The sequence below is a fragment of the Acipenser ruthenus genome, chromosome 2 (genome assembly GCF_902713425.1).
Source record: "Acipenser ruthenus chromosome 2, fAciRut3.2 maternal haplotype, whole genome shotgun sequence".
Taxonomy (NCBI): Eukaryota; Metazoa; Chordata; class Actinopteri; order Acipenseriformes; family Acipenseridae; genus Acipenser; species Acipenser ruthenus.
The window spans coordinates 78,028,541-78,050,158 of NC_081190.1; the positions used below are offsets into that span (position 1 = coordinate 78,028,541).

The 21,618-nt window shown below is 38.0% G+C and overlaps 1 protein-coding gene across 4 annotated transcripts in view; it reads right to left on the minus strand.

The window, feature by feature from the left end:
- The window catches only part of LOC117409043 (protein phosphatase 3 catalytic subunit alpha-like), a 156,298-nt gene that overhangs the window by 70,994 nt on the left and 63,686 nt on the right, over positions 1-21,618 (minus strand). For all 4 annotated transcript variants that reach the window (XM_059001735.1, XM_059001745.1, XM_034014571.3 and 1 more), the window contains exon 2: positions 4,182-4,382. In XM_059001735.1, coding sequence (XP_058857718.1) covers positions 4,182-4,382 — 201 coding nt within the window. The remainder of the gene's footprint in view (positions 1-4,181; positions 4,383-21,618) is intronic.

Consider the following 21,618-nt stretch of genomic DNA (forward strand, 5'->3'; position numbering starts at 1 on the left):
AAACCAGCCACCACAGACTGCAAGCGAACATTGTTAAAACAGCTTTTAACCTCATTTCATCGGCAAAGGTCACAGTCCGTAACAGCAGTGCATCACACAACACTGCCCTTTAAAAACCAAGTAGCAGGGTTCCAAAAATATATAGCATTATACGTCCCCACGTGTTGCTACAACTGTTTAAATAATGTACCTGTAATTTATCTTTTCATTGTTAATATCCTGACAGCTTTTACTTTAAAGTCTGTTTCAAATATCTTTTCAAAATTGCTGCTCTAGTGCACTGGTGTTTGAGATCTGTCCTCTAAATCAGGGCTTCCCAGTCCTGGTCCTGGGGGACCCCTGTGTCTGCTGGTTTTCATTCCAACTGAGTTCTCAATTACTTAATTGAACCCTTAATTGAACTATTCATTAGCTTAATTAGACCATTTTAATTGTATTAAGCTTTTAAACAGTTGAAGATTTCAAGTTAACTATACAATTTTATAAGTACCTTGAAATCTGCAACTTTCTAGGAGCTGAGAACAATTAAAAAGGTCTAATTAAAGGGTACATAAGGACCTTTTATTTTATTGTGCTACATGTTCCCATGTGTTGCTACAACTGTTTACGTAAGGTGTGTGTATTGTTTTAACCCTTTGCAGTCCTATGTCAGAACAGGCCCAACATTACAATTTTCCCTTTCCGGTCCGATGTCGGACCCTGTCCGACATCATCAAAAAGATGTAAAACACAGGTCTCTAGTCGTTTTTTCTCCGGAAAAAGCAAAGAAAACCATTCAATGGCCGAGTGAGACCGATAGGAGCCGGGAGAAGCTGGAAAAAAAAAAGAAAAAAAAAGGTGCGGATCTGAGCAATACACAGAGCCCATGCACCATGCTTCTGCATCCAGCGCTCAAAGAATATCACGGACATTTGCATTTGTCCTGTTGATATGCAGTGCCTTTTAAATGTGTTTTACAGTGAAAAAAAAAATAATTTAAACAGCATGTCTAAAATAAACTGCGCATGTGAAAATAAATTGGACCTGAAGCACCTGAGACGTGCTGAATAAATGGACCGCTAAGGTTCATTTTTTTTTTTTTTTTAACATTTTGACCACTTTTTAAAACTTTTACATTGTATTCCCTGCCTCAAGTTGGCTTCCCATGTACCTGCATGGACCTCTCAGAACTACATTTCCCAGGGAATGCAATTTAAAAGTTTAAAAAAGTGGTTAATTTAAAAAAAAAAAAAACAGTTAAAACAATACACACACCTTACGTAAACAGTTGTATCAACACATGGGAACGTAACACAATAAAATAAAAAGGTCCTTATATACCCTTTAAGCACATTATTAGTTCAAATAAGGGCTTGATTAAGTGATTGAGAACTCAGTTGGAATGAAAACCAGCAGACAGAGGGGTCCCCCCCAGGACCAGGATTGAGAAATCCTTCTCTAAATCACTGCAGGAAGAGCAATTTAAAAACACAAACAAACATAACAAGTGCTCTGGTTTTTCTGTTCCGTACCACATCATGGATCGTTATTGCTGTGTTATTGCCCACATTGTGTTACCTGACAATGTGGGCAATAATCCTTACACTATCAGTGCACTAGGGTGGCCATTTTTGAAAAGAGCTTTGAAACATACTTTGTAAGTGTAAAAGCTGTCAGTATTTTAACAATGAAAAGAAAATTTACAGGTACGTTATTTAAACAGTTGTAGCAACACCTGGGGACGTGTAACATTATATTTTTTCGGAACCCCACTACTTTAAAGTACACCGTTTGCAAATACTTCAAATGGTACATGTCAACTTCGAGAGGCTGCATGAAGGAATTAAGTTGACATAGGAAAAGAAGTGATGATACTCAAATGGCAGCCAATGCACGAAGCTTCTGAGATTATGAGTTCCTTGAAAAAAAATAAATGAACAACATTTAGAAAGTTTCAGAGTTTGTTTTTTGTTGTTTTTTCTGGAGAAATATACATTTTAAAAAATAAGCTCAGCAATTTTTTATTTACAAATACTATGAAAAAAATACCATTTAAGAATCGAATACACGTTTAACATAATTTATTATTATACAATTATTGCTTATTCTACAAAGATATTCTAAAATGGCCTGGACACATTTGTTGGTACCCCTTAGAAAAGATAATAAAGAATTGGATTATAGTGATAGTTCAAACTAATTAGTTTCTTTAATTAGTATCACACATGTCTCCAATCTTGTAATCAGTCATTCAGCCTATTTAAATGGAGAAAAGTAGTCACTGTGCTGTTTGGTATCATTGTGTGCACCACACTGAACATGGACCAGAGAAAGCAAAGGAGAGAGTTGCCTGAGGAGATTCAGAAAGAAAATGATAGACAAGCATGGTAAAGGTAAAGGCTACAAGACCATCTCCAAGCAGCTTGATGTTCCTGTGACAACAGTTGCAAATATTATTAAGAAGTTTAAGGTCCATGGAACTGCAGCCAACCTCCCTGGGCGCGGCCGCAAGAGGAAAATCGACCCCAGATTGAACAGAAGGATAGTGCGAATGGTAGAAAAAGAACCAAGGATAACTGCCAAAGAGATACAAGCTGAACTCCAAGGTGAAGGTACGTCAGTTTGTGATCGCACCATCCGTCGCTTTTTGAGCAATAGTGGGCTCCATGGAAGAACACCCAGGAGGACTCCACTTTTGAAAGAAAAACATAAAAAAGCCAGACTGGAATTTGCTAAAATGCATATTGACAAGCCACAATCCTTCTGGGAGAATGTCCTTTGGACAGATGAGTTAAAACTGGAGCTTTTTGGCAAGTCACATCAGCTCTATGTTCACAGATGAAAAAATGAAGCTTTCAAAGAAAAGAACACCATACCTACAGTGAAACATGGAGGAGGCTCGGTTATGTTTTGGGGCTGCTTTGCTGCGCCTGGCACAGGGTGCCTTGAATCTGTGCAGGGTACAATGAAATCTCAAGACTATCAAGGCATTCTGGAGCGAAACGTACTGCCCAGTGTCAGAAAGCTGTGTCTCAGTCGCAGGTCATGGGTCCTCCAACAGGATAATGACCCAAAACACACAGCTAAAAGCACCCAAGAATGGATAAGAACAAAACATTGGACTATTCTGAAGTGGCCTTCTATGAGTCCTGATCTGAATCCTATCGAACATCTATGGAAAGAGCTGAAACTTGCAGTCTGGAGAAGGCACCCATCAAACCTGAGACAGCTGGAGCAGTTTGCTCAGGAAGAGTGGGCCAAACTACCTGTTAACAGGTGCAGAAGTCTCATTGAGAGCTACAGAAAACATTTGATTGCAGTGATTGCCTCTAAAGATTGTGCAACAAAATATTAGGTTAGCGGTCCCATCATTTTTGTCCATGCCATTTTCATTTGTTTTATTATTTACAATATTATGTTGAATAAAAAATCAAAAGCAAAGTCTGATTTCTATTAAATATGGAATAAACAATGGTGGATGCCAATTACTTTTGTCAGTTTCAAGTTATTTCAGAGAAAATTGTGCATTCTTCGTTTTTTGTGGAGGGGTACCAACAAATTTGAGCACGTCTGTATTATTATTATTATTATTATTATTATTATTATTATTATTATTATTAATTTCTTAGCAGACACCCTTATCCAGGGTGACTCACAGTCGTAAACAAAAATACATTTCAAGAATAACAGTACAAGTATTAGTACAATTAAGAGCAAGATAAAATACAATGACTTCAGTTTCTAGCAAGTACAAGTATATGACAAAATACGATTCAATAATGGAGCAGATAACAGTGTCAGTGATAGTTACATCAGGATATAATTAAATACAATTGAAGTGAGGTATCAAATTCCATCTTTTACAATTCAGAAAAGGTGCATTTTTGTGAATAAGAATGTTCCATTGTTACAATAGCCACAGTTTTGCTCCAATACGCAAAACCAACTCTAACAGACCACTATACGGCACACAACCAGTCAGACTTCAAACTGTATAGCAGGTCAAACTATCAGGGGGTAGGACATTAATCATTTTGGGATGAATATCCATCACTTGGAAGGTTGAAGAGTGACAATAGTGATGACTGAACTCAAAACCTTCTCAATAACAAACATACTTACTGCTGAGCTTTAGGTACAGTTCAGCTACTATTAGATATTCTTTTACTTAACCTGACCCTTCACAGTACATGCTCCCTTACCTGTCACAGGAGCCTCAATATCTAACAAGTTCTTTTCAGCCCGCAGTATGGCTGCTCCTTCTGTGATGAGTCTCAGGGCCACGCTCTCCTCCAGCCGGCCTTCCTTTGTAAGGTGGGCCTTTAAGACATCAACTCGGGGCTTCCCATCGGTGTCAAACACTTCCTTCGCTGTTAGCAGGTGACTCGGAGGAAAAGGGACAGCTGTAAATAAGAATAAACAAAACATAGTTTTAGTTACTATGGTATACAAAGCCAGTTCAGCCATGGGGAAATAAATGTTGGGTGGATTATGTGGACAGATGGGAGTCTTTTTAATGTAATTTCATTTTGGTTAGTGACTGAAATTAATTCCATCTTATTTTTGTGTCTGTAGGGCTTACAGAAAAAGAGACCACATCACAAAACAAACACAGCCGTCACTGTAATTTTGTTCGACCCATAAAGCAGTGGTGCGCAAACTTTTTACAGTACAGTAGTGAAATGGTGCTGGTATTCAATGGACTTTCACAGAACAGTAATAAAATTGTGCTGGTATTCAATGGACTTTTACAGTACAATAGAAACATTGTGCTGGTATTCAATGGACTTTTACAGTACAGAAGAAAAATTGTGCTGGTATTCAATGGACTTTTACAGTACAGAAGAAAAATTGTGCTGGTATTCAATGGACTTTTACAGTACAGAAGAAAAATTGTGCTGGTATTCAATGGACTTTTACAGTACAGAAGAAAAATTGTGCTGGTATTCAATGGACTTTTACAGTACAGAAAAATTGTGCTGGTATTCAATGGACTTTTACAGTACAGAAGAAAAATTGTGCTGGTATTCAATGGACTTTTACAGTACAGAAGAAAAATTGTGCTGGTATTCAATGGACTTTTACAGTACAGAAAAATTGTGCTGGTATTCAATGGACATTTACAGTAAAGTAGTAAAATTGTTGGATGGTGAATTGTCAGCTACCCAACCTTCAATGTTTAGGACAGTTTTATTGAGATTGCAATAAAGCTTAGATAGTGGTTTCCAACAGATTTTCTTGTAATAAAACAGCTGTAATTCACATCATTTAGTTTTACTGAAATTACTCTGTAAGGGGCATCATTTCCTTTGAGTCAGAAAGTGCTACTTGACAAAGTGCTGCCATAAAAAAACAATTCACTTTGCCTAACAACTGCAGTACTAGCATGCACTGTCTTTGTAAAGTTGAGTTAAAGTAAATAGCAGAAAAGGTGCCTGCATTGTATGCAATTTGGTGTATTAAATCTATTGTTCATTGTGAGTACAGTATGTTTCATAAGTGCAGTACTATACAACATTTCATCTGGACACTGTTTCATTTTCCAATACATAAGAAAAAAGCATGGTAGTAGTTATTAGGAATATGTTCACCCTGCTTTAATGAATAGACATCTTTTTGCCAAGTAGTAATGCTGGCAATATTTTAATTTCCTTACCCTAACCTTCACTCCAAACTCTTCTGAGTTATTTCAATTATTCCATTCCATTGTTCCAACTGAAATCTGGCAGACAATTCTAGCTCAATTCATAATGGTTAGTTCTCTGTTTGAACCTTGGAATTGTACAGGTATTGTATTAATCTGAGCTCTTCCTCACTGGTGAAGCATTGGTACAAGAAATCAATAACATACTAAGCTTTCTAAATAACAACTGGCATCTCTCTGGTGTGGGGCACTATACCCTGGACCCTTAGATAACTCTAGACGGACCAGCAATGCTGGTCTTCAACCATGATGCTGATGTCTGGTTACTTTTAAGACGACAATGCACGAATCCACCTTGCCAAAACCATCGGTTTGAGGAGCATGATAGACAATTCAGGCATCTTCCAGGATCTCAATGCCTACCTCTCTGGACCAACTGCACAAAATATCAATTACTGAATGGATCAACATCCTTTTAAACACTTTTTAGTACCTTATGAAGACAAAGCCACATCTTATCAAGGCTATGATCAGGGCAAATGATGGCCCAATCCAAATGTTTATATGTACACTTTACTTACCTATGAACAAACACATAAGAGGAAAGTTCAGGTAGATTATTTTCTTCAATTTTAAATGGCTATTCACAATATAGTGTTTATTCGCTGCTTTTTCTATGGTAAAGCATCGAACCTATGTAATTAACTACTAACTTTCATACTTGAGCGTAATCGCTGTGAAGAAAGAAATCGAAACAGGTTCAATTTTTGGACGAAAAAGGTAGCGATCACCACCCTGTCCTGCTAAATTTAGATATAATCTGAAGGCAATAGGGATCAGGTGCAAGCTGCTGCATGGTTATTGCTCCGAAGAAGAAGAAAAAAAAGAGAATGTGGATTCACCCTATGATAACAAGCAACGGGAAACTTTAGGGGTGTACCAGCGTCTTGTGCAAGAGCTGAAATATACTGTATATATTTATATCATCTCAAATTGTGTTACAGGTAACAAATAATCTCAACAATGTTATTGGCAACAAAAACATTGTTTAAACAAAATTAGAAGTACAGACAGGACTACCAAACGCAATCATTTCAATGCATCGTGATTTTTTAAATAAACAATACAGTAAACGCAGGTAGATGGTACTGTCAATGCAGTTGTAACGTCAGACAGCACAGACAGGGTTTTACATTATTGGGGAAAAACTACACGTATACTAACATATATGATTGACATAAAACCGTTTTCTGTAAATACAATATCACTTACCTGCATGTGCTACTGGATATAATTAGATACGTGACTTTGTTTTGTAGTTCAGTCTATATTTAATAATGGACTCCTGGATCTCATGGCATGCACTAAACTAAGCTACACCCGGACAGTTAACGAAAACCTGTAGTCAGAGTGTGTTTACATTAACATACCAATAGTGCTTAGTTTCCGGTTTTCTCATATTTTCCCATAATAAATGTTTGTATTCTTTTTAGAGATATTTCTTATGCTGCTTATCAAAAGAACAAGATATTCTGCACTGCTCTAAATCAGACGTTCCCCCATCTTGCCTGTGATATTTGACGCGCAAGTCTGAATACAAAAATAGCACCGAAATGTCAGGTGAAAAAAACACAGGGATAAACGCTATATTGTGAATAGCCCTTAACAAAGTTTAGTGCTACATTAAAATGGTCTATGACCAAGAGTCATTAAACATATGTTTCTCTATTTCTTTTACATTAAAGAAACTCAACATTATAAAACAGAAATAATTAGACAAACAGATCCAATGTTTTCTATTGATAACTCAGACATGTAACTTTAACAAAATACTCATCTGCAATTCTCTAAAAGCTCAACAGGGAAACACATTTAATTTCCTCACTAAAAGGAGGCATTTGATGCCCCTGTATGTATTATGCTGCTGTGTCTTTAATGCAAATCTCAAATCTGGTGCTCCAAAATACTAAAATAATGATTTCTAAGGGCTATGGAGATGTGTTAAATAAATGAAGGATGTGCTGCTTCAAAACTTGGATGTCTGCATTAATGGATGTGATTTGAAATGTGTTTAACCACAATCTACTTAACTGAATCTTATTTAACAATGACTCTGGACATAAAACTCAGTGTCTAACCCACTAACCCAGGTCTGGCAGACAAAACACCCAGTTGAAATAATGGTGGTTTTGCCAATAAACAGAATTCAGTCTGAAATAGTTCCTCAAATCTTACTGCCATGCACTTCCATTCGATACTCTGGGCGTAGCCCACATGTGCAGTTTTGAGAGAAACACATTATATTTATTTTCATTCATAAAAATAGTATTTGGCACTACATTACAGTCGCACGGTTCTACCCAGGCCTTTTCAGCCTGGCTGAAAAAACCCGATCCGCCCGTCTTGCAGATGTTACTGTGCCTTTAACAATAAGGATTTACAGCGCTTCTAACAGACTAGATCACTTGCACGTTGCTGGGTGAAAAAAAATCTTGTAAACACATGACAGCTGTGTTACGTCTTGACACAACATTTAACTAATCAGAGAGTTGAAGGGGCGGGTTTTCTGTGTTATGCACTTCGAGGGGCTAAAACGTTAAAAATAACCAATTATTTTCAAAGCAAAAATAGTGACAATGAATGCAGGGGGTCAAAAGTAACCCGGCAATCGGCGCAATCCACTCCCAATACTATATTTGCATTGGCTGCTTTATTAAAAAAAATATTAAGATTATTTTCGGGTATTATCATTCAGCCCATTTATTGTACTGCAAGGTGATATATAGTACATACTAGCTATACAGATGCACCATAACAATATGTACCCAGGTGCTTGTGAGAGATATTGGGGGTTATTTTATAGAGGCTGTACGCCTTTAAGAAGAAAGGTGTGATGGGATATCAGCTGTTGTCAGCTGACATACAAATGCTTAAGTGCAGAGGTGCTGGATTATTGCACTGCGGTTTCATGCAACAGAAATGCTGGTGACCAAATGGTTAAATGACCAAGGAAGTGCAAGGATATCTGAAAGTAAGGCATGAAAACCAAACGTTCTTTAATCTAGTATAATGCCAGAATTCACTGTTTTAATGAAATGCACTTATTCCAATGCTGCACATCTGAGAACTGTGTAGTAAATGACAGTGCACAATGGGTAAGATTTATGGATTTTTTACTAAATAAATAACGTTTCATATTCAAAAACTGTTCATGACTTCTGCTGTTTTCTTTAACAGCAGTCAGAGTTTCATGAAAACCAAACATTCATGAATTAGTCAAAACAGACTTGAAAAACACTCCTTTAAAATATATCACGAAGTGAAGGTTTATGAATAGGGCTCAGTACACAATCTCTGTAGCTCTTTGTCTGTCACGAGTTTACAAGGATATAAACCACTCTAACTTCAACTGCACTGCTTCAACACCAGCCCACCCAGTATTCATGAAGATTAGATTAAAGAGAACTGGAAAACCAAATTAAAGGCTGTGCTGTAACTCAAATAAAACCACCTAATATAAGTTTAGCATTTTTTATCATAACATTTGTAAGCCTTGGGTGTTAATTTGCACTAGGCTGGTTTTATACATCTACATGTAAACAACTGCATTTAACAACCTAGAACAGTCTAAGGTATTATAACGATCAATGGGTACAAAGCCTAAAAAGGATTGAGTAAGGCATTTTAATAATTATGAATGAAGGGAATTACAGTCTAGAGTCACCTGGCAAGACAGAGTTGACTGAAGTCAGGATTCCATTAACTGAGATGCTTAATTAATTTGGTCACGATTCCCTCTGCTTTTCAGTGACAGCGATCAACTGCAAGACATGTTCATACAAAATACTAACAATGACACCTTTTACATTGATTCTCCACAAGTTAATTGAATTGCAAAGATGTGAATTGATTTGGAACAGGTTCAAAATATGTGAATTCACAAGCATTTTAACACTTTCAAGACATGTTCAAAAGAGAATCCAGAAATGTTTATTTTTCTGTAGCTATTCCTCTACATTCAAAATGTTTCAAAATAGTCCAGCTATGCTGTGTTGTTGCTCTGAAAACACAAAAAGATTACCTACAATTTTTTAAAAAAAAATTTTTATTCACAAAGAGTATTACAACAACAATGAACTACAGGGATACCCTATTCAATTCTGTATTTCTTTAGTACTGGAACACATATTTTAATAAAATCAAACAAACACTGTATGAAATATATCTAGTGGCAAAAAAAAAAACTATATCAAAAGGACATCATACAAAGGAAACCTATTAATAAATTATGCCTGAATTAAACAATACATATTAAAGAGTGTCCCCCTCGCCTTTCTTGAACAGGTCATTCGGTGGGGTAGTAGGTTTATTTTGTTTTCTTTTTTTGCTGTAAAACAGTAGGAATTATACTTTGGTTTCCCACCATATTCAATGCTAAAAAATATATTCAGTTACATTTTTAAAGAATACTTTAAAAAAAAAATGAAAAACCCATGTTTGTCCCAAAACAAGTAATGAAGCCAAAAAATGTTGACCTGTTCCTCTTAAATCTAGAGGATCTATAGCATCTACAGTATAATCCAGACAGAACCTTGGTTTTACAAAACAGTGCCACCAAAAAAGCTTGAAGTAGTGCATCCAGGCAATCTAGAGTCTCTAATTGACTTTTGGTCAAAAGCTAATTGTAAATGTGTGGACATCTACAGCTGCAGACTACATACGTCATAATTAATAGCGATTCATAAAATGAAAAGTAATACTGATGTGGAGATAAATACTTTAAGAGCTATTCATGAAGTGAAAGAGAATGTTAACAATATATTCAAAACATACATTAGTCACTTTAAGCAGCACCACGAGCTTAAAATAAAGTAGCGAAATGTAGCCTGTAGTTTTAAATCAGTTTAGATGCTTCAAATACTTGAATTTTAAAGGACCCCTTCACTGGTATGCTTTTAAAGGTACAGAGTACAGTACACTTACCAAGTGTACTCGACTCTTTCCAAGGGAAACACTCTGATAATTTCTCTTTCGCACTGGATGTGTGCTGAGTACACTTGGAAATGTACTGAGTACATTTTTGTCCAAGTCTGCAATATTTAAATCACTCATGGAATAACCACTTATGTAGTAATGGCTCCTGGGAGTTTTACCCTATTTGGTACACTTCATTGTTCGATACGTTCACACCTGAAGTGAGTACATTTTTCTTTCACACTGAAGCAAAAATAAACAAATTGTACAGAGTACAAAAAAAAAATTACAGCCTATGAAAGTATAATACAGTTTATAAACATAAAACGATTATACTTAAATACAATTACAAAACTTTTCACTACAGCCTAAACTTAAAATTTAATTAACCACAAAGAAATACACATTTTATTGGAACAAGGTAGTCATCAGGTTAGTAGAGAATCTGGTGATTAGACATTGGCTGTAGTGCTGTTCTATGGAAGGATAAGGACACATTATATCCTTTCTATAAACCAAATAGGCATAGCTCTTGTTTCTATGACCCACACAATACAGTTTAAATAGTCCCCAAGAAATGACCCAAGTGATATGAAAGGTACAATGCCAAAACATATTTGGGTAATGTTTTGGCTATGCAAGCGGGTTCATTATTTGACTTAGTAACATTAGTAATTATAGTAGCAATATAGCATTTTATTGAATGGCCCAAAGATTAATTACTTTTTAGACTGTTCCCTATAAAACATTAGGTCATGAGATTAACCCTATCCCTCCATCAAAGTCTGTCAGATCTGCTGTCAGATCTGCTGTCTCTTCCATCATGACTGAAACACACTTTCAGTGTGCCTATATAACTTTAGACATAATACGGAATTGACAGATGGCAGAAAAAAGTCTTTGGAAATAAATCTATTTACTGCAGAGTGAGCTCTATAATGCACCTGTCAAAGTGCCTAGGAAAAGTGGAGTGCTATCACTAGGCTGAAGATATCAAAGGTAATTACCATTGTTACCACTTCAGATAGGGAGATATGATTTTAGACATTTTTGTTCTGCTTGTGTTTGACCTCAGTTGCAAATTGCACAATATGGGTTTGAAATCAGTCCCTTAATAGTCTACAGCTTATTTCAATTACTAAAAGACACTCTCTTTTGCTAATTTTAAGTTCAATACAGTGTATTTAGGTTAAAGTTAGCTAAGTGGCACAGTGGGCTTACATGACATACCAAGGGTTCCAACTCTTGCATATAATCACGACATCAGAGGCCTGAATCAAATACAGCTCAGGTCAAAAGTGAAATTAATGTTGTCGTCTCAATTTAAGACCACATCACAAAATCACAAGACAATTTATAAAACTGATAGGGCTTCAAATTATATTTTAAAATCCCTTTCATTTTCACAGTACAGGATTCATGTTGACCACAGCATTGCGGTCTTCCTCCAAGTAGAGGGCATTAGAGTGTAAAGCTATCCACTGATAATGCACCACCATTCACTGAAATAATGGAAGGCAGGTTGCACTTCTAAGCCTATCAGAAGCTTGCATGTGGCCTGTTTTGGTTGAAATTAAGGACAACAAAACACATAATCCAATCTATTCTAACCACATAAATGTCGATAACTGGCTGTCTGGTTATCCAATCTGTTCTGTATACTGACGTGACGTGTTTGGATAACCCATGGTTTTGGATAAATCGAGTGGTTAACTACAGTATAATTAAATCAAAGCTGCAAAAATGAGTCCTAAGCGACTGTCCAAATTGTTTCCTAGAAGTCACCAATTAATTGCAGTTTACTATGGATGGTTAATCCTTTGCGGTCCTATGTCGGACCTGGTCCGACATTGCAATTTTCCCTTTCCTGTCCAATGTCGGACTCTGTCCAACATTATTATTATTATTATTATTTATTTCTTAGCAGACGCCCTTATCCAGGGCGACTTACAATCGTAAGCAAAAACATTTCAAGCGTTACAATACAAGTAATACAATAAGAGCAAGAAATACAATAACTTTTGTTCAAGCAAAGTACAAGTTTGACAAACCACAATTCAATAATACAGCAGGTAATAGTGATAGTTACATCAGGATATGATTAAATAGTGATAGTTACATCAGGATGTGATTAAATACAAAGTACTACAGGTTAAAAACTTGGCAGATTACAGTATTCTGAAGTACAGGATTAAATGCAGTAAAATAGGGGCTGATAAGAGCAAAATAAAGCACATTTACAAGAAGGGTGATAGTGTCCCAGGATACAAACAGAGGAGTTCTACAGGTGCTCTTTGAAGAGGTGAGTCTTAAGGAGGCGCCGGAATGTGGTCAGGGACTGGGCAGTCCTGACATCTGTAGGAAGGTCATTCCACCACTGCGGAGCAAGGGTGGAGAAGGAGCAGGCTTTGGAGGCAGGGGAGCGTAGCGGTGGTAGAGCTAGTCTTCTAGTGCAGGCGGAGCGGAGAGGTCGAGTGGGGGTGTAGGGAGAGATGAGGGTCTGGAGGTAGCTGGATGCAGTCTGGTCAAGGCATCTGTAGGCTAGTACAAGAGTCTTGAACTGGATGCGAGCGGTGATCGGGAGCCAGTGGAGCGAGCAGAGTAGTGGAGTAGCGTGGGCGAAGCGAGGCAGAGAGAACACCAGGCGGGCAGCAGAGTTCTGGATGAGCTGGAGCGGACGGGTGGCGGACGCAGGGAGGCCAGCCAGGAGGGAGTTGCAGTAGTCTAGGCGGGAGAGTACCAGGGCCTGGACCAGGAGCTGGGTAGCATAGTTGGTGAACATCATCAAAAAGACGTAAAAAACAGGTCTCTAGTCGTTTTTTCTCTGGAAAAAGCAGAGAAAACCATCCAATGGCCGAGTGAGACCGATAGAAGCCGAAAAAAAAAATGGGCCAGATCTGAGCAATACACTTAGCCCCGGCACCACAGAGATAACACTGACATAAAACAAGAAGATAGCTGCTTCTGCATCCAGCGCTCAAAGAATATCACAGACATTTGCATAGCTTTTTGAGATGTTATAGTAATAAAATAATGACTTGGATCGCAATATTGAGGAGTTTGGTGATAAAACGAGTGATCATGAGATGATTTATCGGTATGCACTACTATGAAGAGGTATGTGAAAAATACAGCGAATAAGGGGTGGGGTGGGGCTGGAGATGCAGTACTGAGTGTCCTGTTGATATGCAGTGTCTTTTAAACCTGTTTTATTGTGAAAAAAGATTACTTGTAATATTGTTTCTTCATAGAATGATGAACTCCAAACACTGAGTGAACTCCTGGTTTCCATGTTGCTTGGGTCAGGAGAAAAGCTGATCTCTTTCCCAGAGATCCTTGACATATACTTTTTGGCGCCAGTTATTGTCTCGCCTCTATAAAGCCCCCCCTTCCTGAAGTATCGATGTCCAAACTTCCAAACCAAACTCAACAAAGAGGGAAACCATGAAGAAAAACCAAGGGGGAAGGAGGGTGGGATATATGTGTGGAGTTCATCATTCTACGAAAAAGCCATATTACAGGTAATCTTTGTCTTCTTCCCTCGTATGATAAACTTCACACACCGAGTGAACTCTACCACAGGAAGTGACAACGAGTGGTAGGTTAGATATTAGTGCCTGAAGCCAGATAGTACTGGGTGAGCAAAAGTTGGTTGAGAAGAAGACACATTTAAGTTAGAATGTTTTATGATGGTCTCGGAAGAGGCCCACATAGCTGCACAGCAAATGTGTTGAATTGGGTCAGATTTTAATTGTGCCCATCTAGAAGCTACCCCTCTCACTGTGTGTGCTTTTACAGGTCTTGGAGCTGGTTTCTTATCCAGGTTATACCAAAAGATGCAAGATGTAATCCACCTAGAGATTGTCTGTTTGACAGGTTTGCCTTGAGCTTGCGAGTTAAAAGCTACAAAAAGCTATGCTGATGGTCTTTTTTGATAATCCTATGAATATAGAAATTCAGTGCTCTTCGGACATCAATTAAGTGCTGTTTGATGTCTGGATGTCTGAAAAAAATCAGGAAAAGTTATGATCTGATCTAGATGGAACTGTGTTACCACTTTTGTTAGAAATTGAGGATTAGGTCTGCAGACAATCTTGTCCCTGAAAATCTGGAAATAGGGTGCATCAATGACCAGTGCCTGTATTTCACTTATACTTCTTGCTGATGTTACTGCTACCAAGAATGCGGTCTTCCATGTCAAGAATTTCTGGTCACATGTTGCCATGGGTTCAAATGGTGGTCCCATGAGTCTATTCAGTACTAGACTGAGGTTTCATTGTGGAAAGATATGTTTCTTTGGGGGCCTTAAACCCCCCTGAGAAATCTGGACACCACAAAGTGAGAAACTACCAGGTGAACTTCTCACCCCGGTAAAATACTAGATATTGCAGCAATATGCACCTTGATGGAGGATAGCGCAAGACCCTTGTGGAAAGGGTGGCCCAGGTAAGATAAAAATGTTGGTAGATTTATATCTATGTGGTACAAAGACTTTGAGTTGCACCAAAGAACAAATTCCTTCCATTTCCCTGTATAGGCTTGAAATGTAGATTTTTTAAGTTACTAAGATACTGACTACTTGTTCAGAGAGCCCCTGATCTAGTAATTCTTGCTGTTCAATATCCAAGCAGCTAGTCGTAACCATGTAGAGTTGTTGTGAAGCATTATTATTATTATTATTTATTTCTTAGCAGACGCCCTTATCCAGGGCGACTTACAATTGTTACAAGATATCACATTATTTTTACATACAATTACCCATTTATACAGTTGGGTTTTTACTGGAGCAATCTAGGTAAAGTACCTTGCTCAAGGGTACAGCAGCGTCCTCCACCGGGGATTGAACCCACAACCCTCCAGTCAAGCGTCCAGAGCCCTAACCACTACTCCACACTGCTGAAGCATCCTCCCTCTGTTCTGAGACAGCAGGTTGCGGGTCACTGGCAAGTGCGCTGGTTCACTTCTGCTATCTCTAATATCTCTGCTATCTCTAGTAATGGTAAATATTTCACGTTTGCCTGTTGCTGGTGGTTGAGACCGGAATGGTATCTAGTCGTGTTGTATGAGCCCCAGGACCCAGGGGTTTGATGTTATTTTCTGCCAGTTTTATTTAATTTTTTTAATGTGAGACTCTTCCCCCTACTGGCAGAAGTGAGGGGGTGGAACAACACCTGTTGGTGACCAGAAAATGTCAGGAAGATGTAGAGAGTCTGCCTCTACCTGTAGAAAAGCCACGGAAGGATCCATCCCTCCTCTGATCTCTCTATCTCTGTTCCTCTGGAATCTACCACACTCTCTCCCTCTTCCTCAGCTAAGAACCTTGGAGTCACCCTGGACCCCTGCCTCTCTTATTCCCAGCACATCTCCACTCTGGCACGCACTTGCCAATTCTTCCTGAGCAACATCCAAAGAATCCGACCCTTCCTCACCAACTATGCTACCCAGCTCCTGGTCCAGGCCCTGGTACTCTCCCGCCTATACTACTGCAACTCCCTCCTGGCTGGCCTCCCTGCGTCCGCCACCCGTCCGCTCCAGCTCATCCAGAACTCTGCTGCCCGCCTGGTGTTCTCTCTGCCTCGCTTCGCCCACGCTACTCCACTACTCCGCTCACTCCACTGGCTCCCGATCACCGCTCGCATCCAGTTCAAGACTCTTGTACTAGCCTACAGATGCCTTGACCAGACTGCACCCAGCTACCTCCAGACCCTCATCTCTCCCTACACCCCCACTCGACCTCTCCGCTCCGCCTGCACTAGAAGACTGGCTCTACCTCCGCTACGCTCCCCTGCCTCCCGAGCCCGCTCCTTCTCCACCCTTGCTCCGCAGTGGTGGAACGACCTTCCTACAGATGTCAGGACTGCCCAGTCCCTGACCACATTCCGGTGCCTCCTTAAGACTCACCTCTTCAAACAGCACCTGTAGAACTCCTCTGTTGTATCCTGGGACACTATCACCCTTCATTTAAATGTGCTTTATTTTGCTCTTATCTGCCCCCTATTTTACTGCATTTAACCCTGTACTTCAGAATATTGTAATCTGCCAAGTGTTTAACCTGTAGTATTTTGTACTTAATCCTGATGTAACTTTCACTATTTAATCATATCCTGATGTAACTATCACTATTATCTACTGTATTATTGAATTGTGGTTTGTCACACTTGAACAAAAATTATTGTATTTCTTGCTCTTATTGTATTACTATGGTTGTAACACTTGAATGTATTTGTATTTGCTTGCGATTGTAAGTCGCCCTGGATAAGGGCGTCTGCTAAGAAATAAATAATAATAATAATAATACTAATAATAATAATACTAATAATAATAATACTAATAATAATAATAATAATAATAATAATAATAATAATAATAATAATAATATGGCCTGGAGCCTTGGCATCGATACTCCAGGAAGGGAGGGTGGGGGGGGCTTTATAGAGGCAGGACAATAACTGGCGCCAATAAAAGTATATATCAAGGATCTCTGGGAAAAAAATCTGCTTTTCTCTTGACCCAAGCAACATGAGGACTAGGGGTTCACTTGTGTGGAGTTCATTATACAAGGTAAGAAATAAAGTTCCCTAAAACACAAATGCCATTTGAACCAACTGAGTACATGCAAACTGTCAATTCCAAACCACAATTTACTTTATAAAACCATCTATGACCTGGTTAAAAGCACTATACAGGCCTGACATTTGAAGTATAATACAAACATCACCTGTAGGGGATTAGACAAACATTTTCTGTGCTGCTGAGCTACTCCAAAGCTCCTGGTGATTCAAACATTACCACCGCTCCACACAGAGCTGTGTGTTTGACATTTACAGCGTAGAGACTTTAAAATATAGGTAAATTACAGATTGTGCTGTACATACTTGGACCCCAATGGGGAAGTTATAAAACCCCATGATTTTTCACCGGCCCCTTAGGTATGAACACAATTTACAACCAAACATACTGTGGAACTGTTTTTTATTACATATTTTCAAATAAAGGTGGTTATTAGCACTGCTAGTTTATAGGGAAACTTACTGTAGTTTTTTTAATTAAATAAAAATAATAATAATAATAATTATTATTATTATCACCCGTCAGAGAAAACTGGAAAAAGTATCGCTTTGCACTTGGTTTACAAACAAGTTAATTATACAATTTGTAGGTCACAGTTGACTGCATTCAGAAATCATTAGTGGAGAGAGTTTTTTTTTTCTTCAATTTTATTTATAATACTGTTAACATAAAAAAAACCCTGATGCTTTTATGCAAAAAACAAACAAACAAACAAACAAACAAACAAACACAACTTTAGGGAGTCTTAACAAGCTGCCTACCAAACAAGAAGTGTACTTTTCTGGCAAAACACCAATAATAAGGTCAATTAGAGCTGCCAGCAACTTTACAACTTCTAGTACCAGTACCAAACACTTTAGCAAATAGTGAAGAATGCCATTACCAGTACCAGTGCAAAACACTTTAGCAAATAGTGCAGAATGCCATTACCAGTACCAGTACCAAAAACTTTAGCAAATAGTGCAGAATGCCAGTACCAAACACTTTAGCAAATAGTGCAGAATTCCAGTACCAGTATCAAACACTTTGGCAAACAGTGCAAAATGCATACATGGGTTATTATATGTGTTCCATAGTAACCATGACCCTATCTGCAATCTACAAGGAGTTATTAGCCAGTTTTGTAAGTTGATGATGTCATCCAATGTGGCCGCCATGTTTTTCTATTGTAGCAACTTCCCTTGAACAATGTTTAAAGACAACCACACTAGGATCATGTGTGCCAATTTTTGGTTCAATCGGACTAGTGGTTTCAGAGACTAAGGTTTTTGTAAGCCAGTTTTGTATGTTGATGATGTCATCCAATGTGGCCGCCATGTTTTATAGCAACTTCCCTTGACCCAATATTAAAGACAACCATACAGGATCATGTGTGCCAATTTTTGGTTCAATTGGACTAGCGGTTTGCGAGAAGATCTTTGTAGTTTGTGATTATGATGTCAGTACCGTGTGATTATGACGTCATGCAGCATGGCCACCATATCACATAACCTATCAGCTTCTTAAAGCACCAGTTAAACTTGAACTATCCCTCAACAACCATACCAACTTTCAGTACTCTGCAATAAGTGGTTTTCGAAAAACAAATTCTTACATTTAGGCAAAATGTTTTTTTTCAATCCAATATGGCGGCCAAACCATGTGACCTACAACATATGTTCAATTAACATTTACCAACTTCCCATAAACATCTACCATCTTACCGAATTTCGTGAGTTTTCGAGCAACTTTTGGTGGAAAGAATAATAATAATAATAATAATAATAATAATAATAATAATAATAATAATAATAATAATAATTCCAGCAATAACAATAGGCTTCCCAGCCCTATGGGCCTGGAAGCCTAATTATATTAACTTTATTTTCTTTATTTTATCTTAGAATGTATTAATGTTTTTGAAGTTATGGATTTCTTTGTGGTGATTTTTCAAGATGGCCACCGTTTACATAGCCACATAGTGTTTAATCAGTTAATTAGGAAAGTGTGGAATATGGCAAGGTGATAATTGATGTATTGTTTGTCAATTAACCCCTGGCCACATGCTATATAAAAGACAAATACATGTTTGTTTAGGGGGAGATAGTTCAGCGAAGGTGTTGCCCAGCCTGAACAGTGTTGAGAGCAGCAGGCAGTACTTGTTATGCACCAAAATCACCGAAGCTTCAGTGCTGCTTTGGATTTGTTTGTTTAAACAATTTGTTTTGCATTAGAAAGAATAAAATGCACGAAAGCAGTGAATTGCAGTTTCCCATGTCTGGGTCTACTTTTCTTGCCGTTGACCAGCCTTGACTGGGACACTACGCCACATGCCCTTATGAATTGAAATGTACGTTGGGATTTGTATTCATAAATAATTTAGGTTTTTATAGATTTGCAATGCTTTCTACAGACCAAAAAATTCTCAAAAGACTCGGTAGGAACACAGTATGTTGATGACAGCACAAAGAGAAAATACCTTTTACCTTTATTATTAGTATTATTATTATTATTATTTATTTCTTAGCAGACGCCCTTATCCAGGGCGACTTACAATTGTTTCAAGATATCACATTATTTATACATACAATTCCCCATTTATACAGTTGGGTTTTTACTGGAGCAATCTAGGTAAAGTACCTTGCTCAAGGGTACAGCAGCAGTGTCCCCCACCTGGGATTGAACCCACGACCCTCCGGTCAAAAGTTCAGAGCCCTAACCACTACTCCACACTGATGCCTACAAATCCATCCTCTCCCATATGTATTAACTGGTGATAAATCTGTTGAAAATAATATTCTGGTGTTATGTTGCTAGATAGCTTCCAAATAATAAAACAGTTCTTATGTAATTCCATAAATACATAATAAACAATAAGCAATACTGTTCATATTCATAGGAATATGCTGGGCAGGTGTAAAAAATCGATCCAATTTGAAATTTAATGTCATTTTTTTTTTGATTTGGCAAATACATAGCAGAATAATAATTTACATCTGAAATTGCAAATCGTCTTTAGAAATCTCTGGGTGGTTTCACAGACCCTGAATAGCACTAATCGTGCACTACCTTCTCCAATATAACATTAGTGGGGTCTGTGAAACCGACCACATATCTCTTTTGGATCCAATATAGCCAGACAACTGTCTCACATTTGTATTGTTGTTTTGAAGCCTACAATTCTAAATGTATTGATCTTACAGGGTTTTTTTTTTTTTTTAAAGAATGATCTGCAGGGATAGGTCCAAGATAAATGTACTGATTGAGTTTCCTTTACAAAGCCAGGGCTAAAAAGGTATGGTCCATGTAACAAAACAGCTTTGTCCTTAATTGTTAAAGATTATGTGATCCTTGTTACAATGACACATAATGCACATTCTCTGCACTTGTTCTAAGTGACATATAATGACACAGTTTTATTGCTGTGTAAACTGGAAGTCAATATGGAGACAACTGATTTAAAGCACATCACACAGCTTGCTGACGGAATACTGAACCACAGATACAGAAGAAAAACAATATTTTAGTCTCAACCCATGTGTACCTTAGCAGTGCTTGGAGGATAAACTCCCCAGAAGCAGCAGCCATCAATCATCTTTGAGGACTGCATTGCAGTGCCATTAAAATTCAAATTCTAATAGTATCAGAATGGGTTGTTTGATGTACTATATGAAGACAGCACACGTCAGACAAGTTACAGAACCACAGATAACTAATCATTGCTGGAAGGGACTATCTAATGGCAGAGGTCCATGGCATCACGAGAGTCTGTCCGTTCCTACTACTATAAATCATACCGATTTTTATGTTATGTTGAATTTTATCAAACCGATTTTTGTAATATGGAACCCAGCTCACTGGGCTTCCCTCCCTGTTCCAGAAAAGGTTACATTTTGCTAAATAAAGAACACACAGATACAGATACATTATGGTACGCAGGGTATTATGTAGTGCTGTTATTCTTTTTAGAATTGTTCATAAAAATCACTGTTATATAATAACACAAAACCTCTTCACACATACTCCCCAATGCACTATGTGGCAGGGCAGAAGCCCTGCTGCTGTAAATAGTGTGTGTGTGTGTGGGAATGTAAGGTTGGCAGGGATGGGGTTAAATCTGTCCCGGTCAGCGATTAACAGGTGTGGCGATTCCCCAATTAGGTAATTGGTGCTAATTGGGGAATGGCCATATGTATAAAAGGAGCCAGAAATCCTTTGTTTGTTGGAGGGTTCGGTGAGTTTGGACCTGTGTTTATGTCAGGGCCTGCGTCAGGGAAGGATGCAAGGGAAGCAACTGCACCCGGGTCCAGCCCCTAGTCCATTTCTTTTTTTTCTGATCCTACTTTAATGACTAGATGTAAATATATATATATATATATATATATATATATATATATATATATATATATATATATATATATATATATATATATATATATATGTGTGTGCCATCTACTCTAGACTACTGGGAT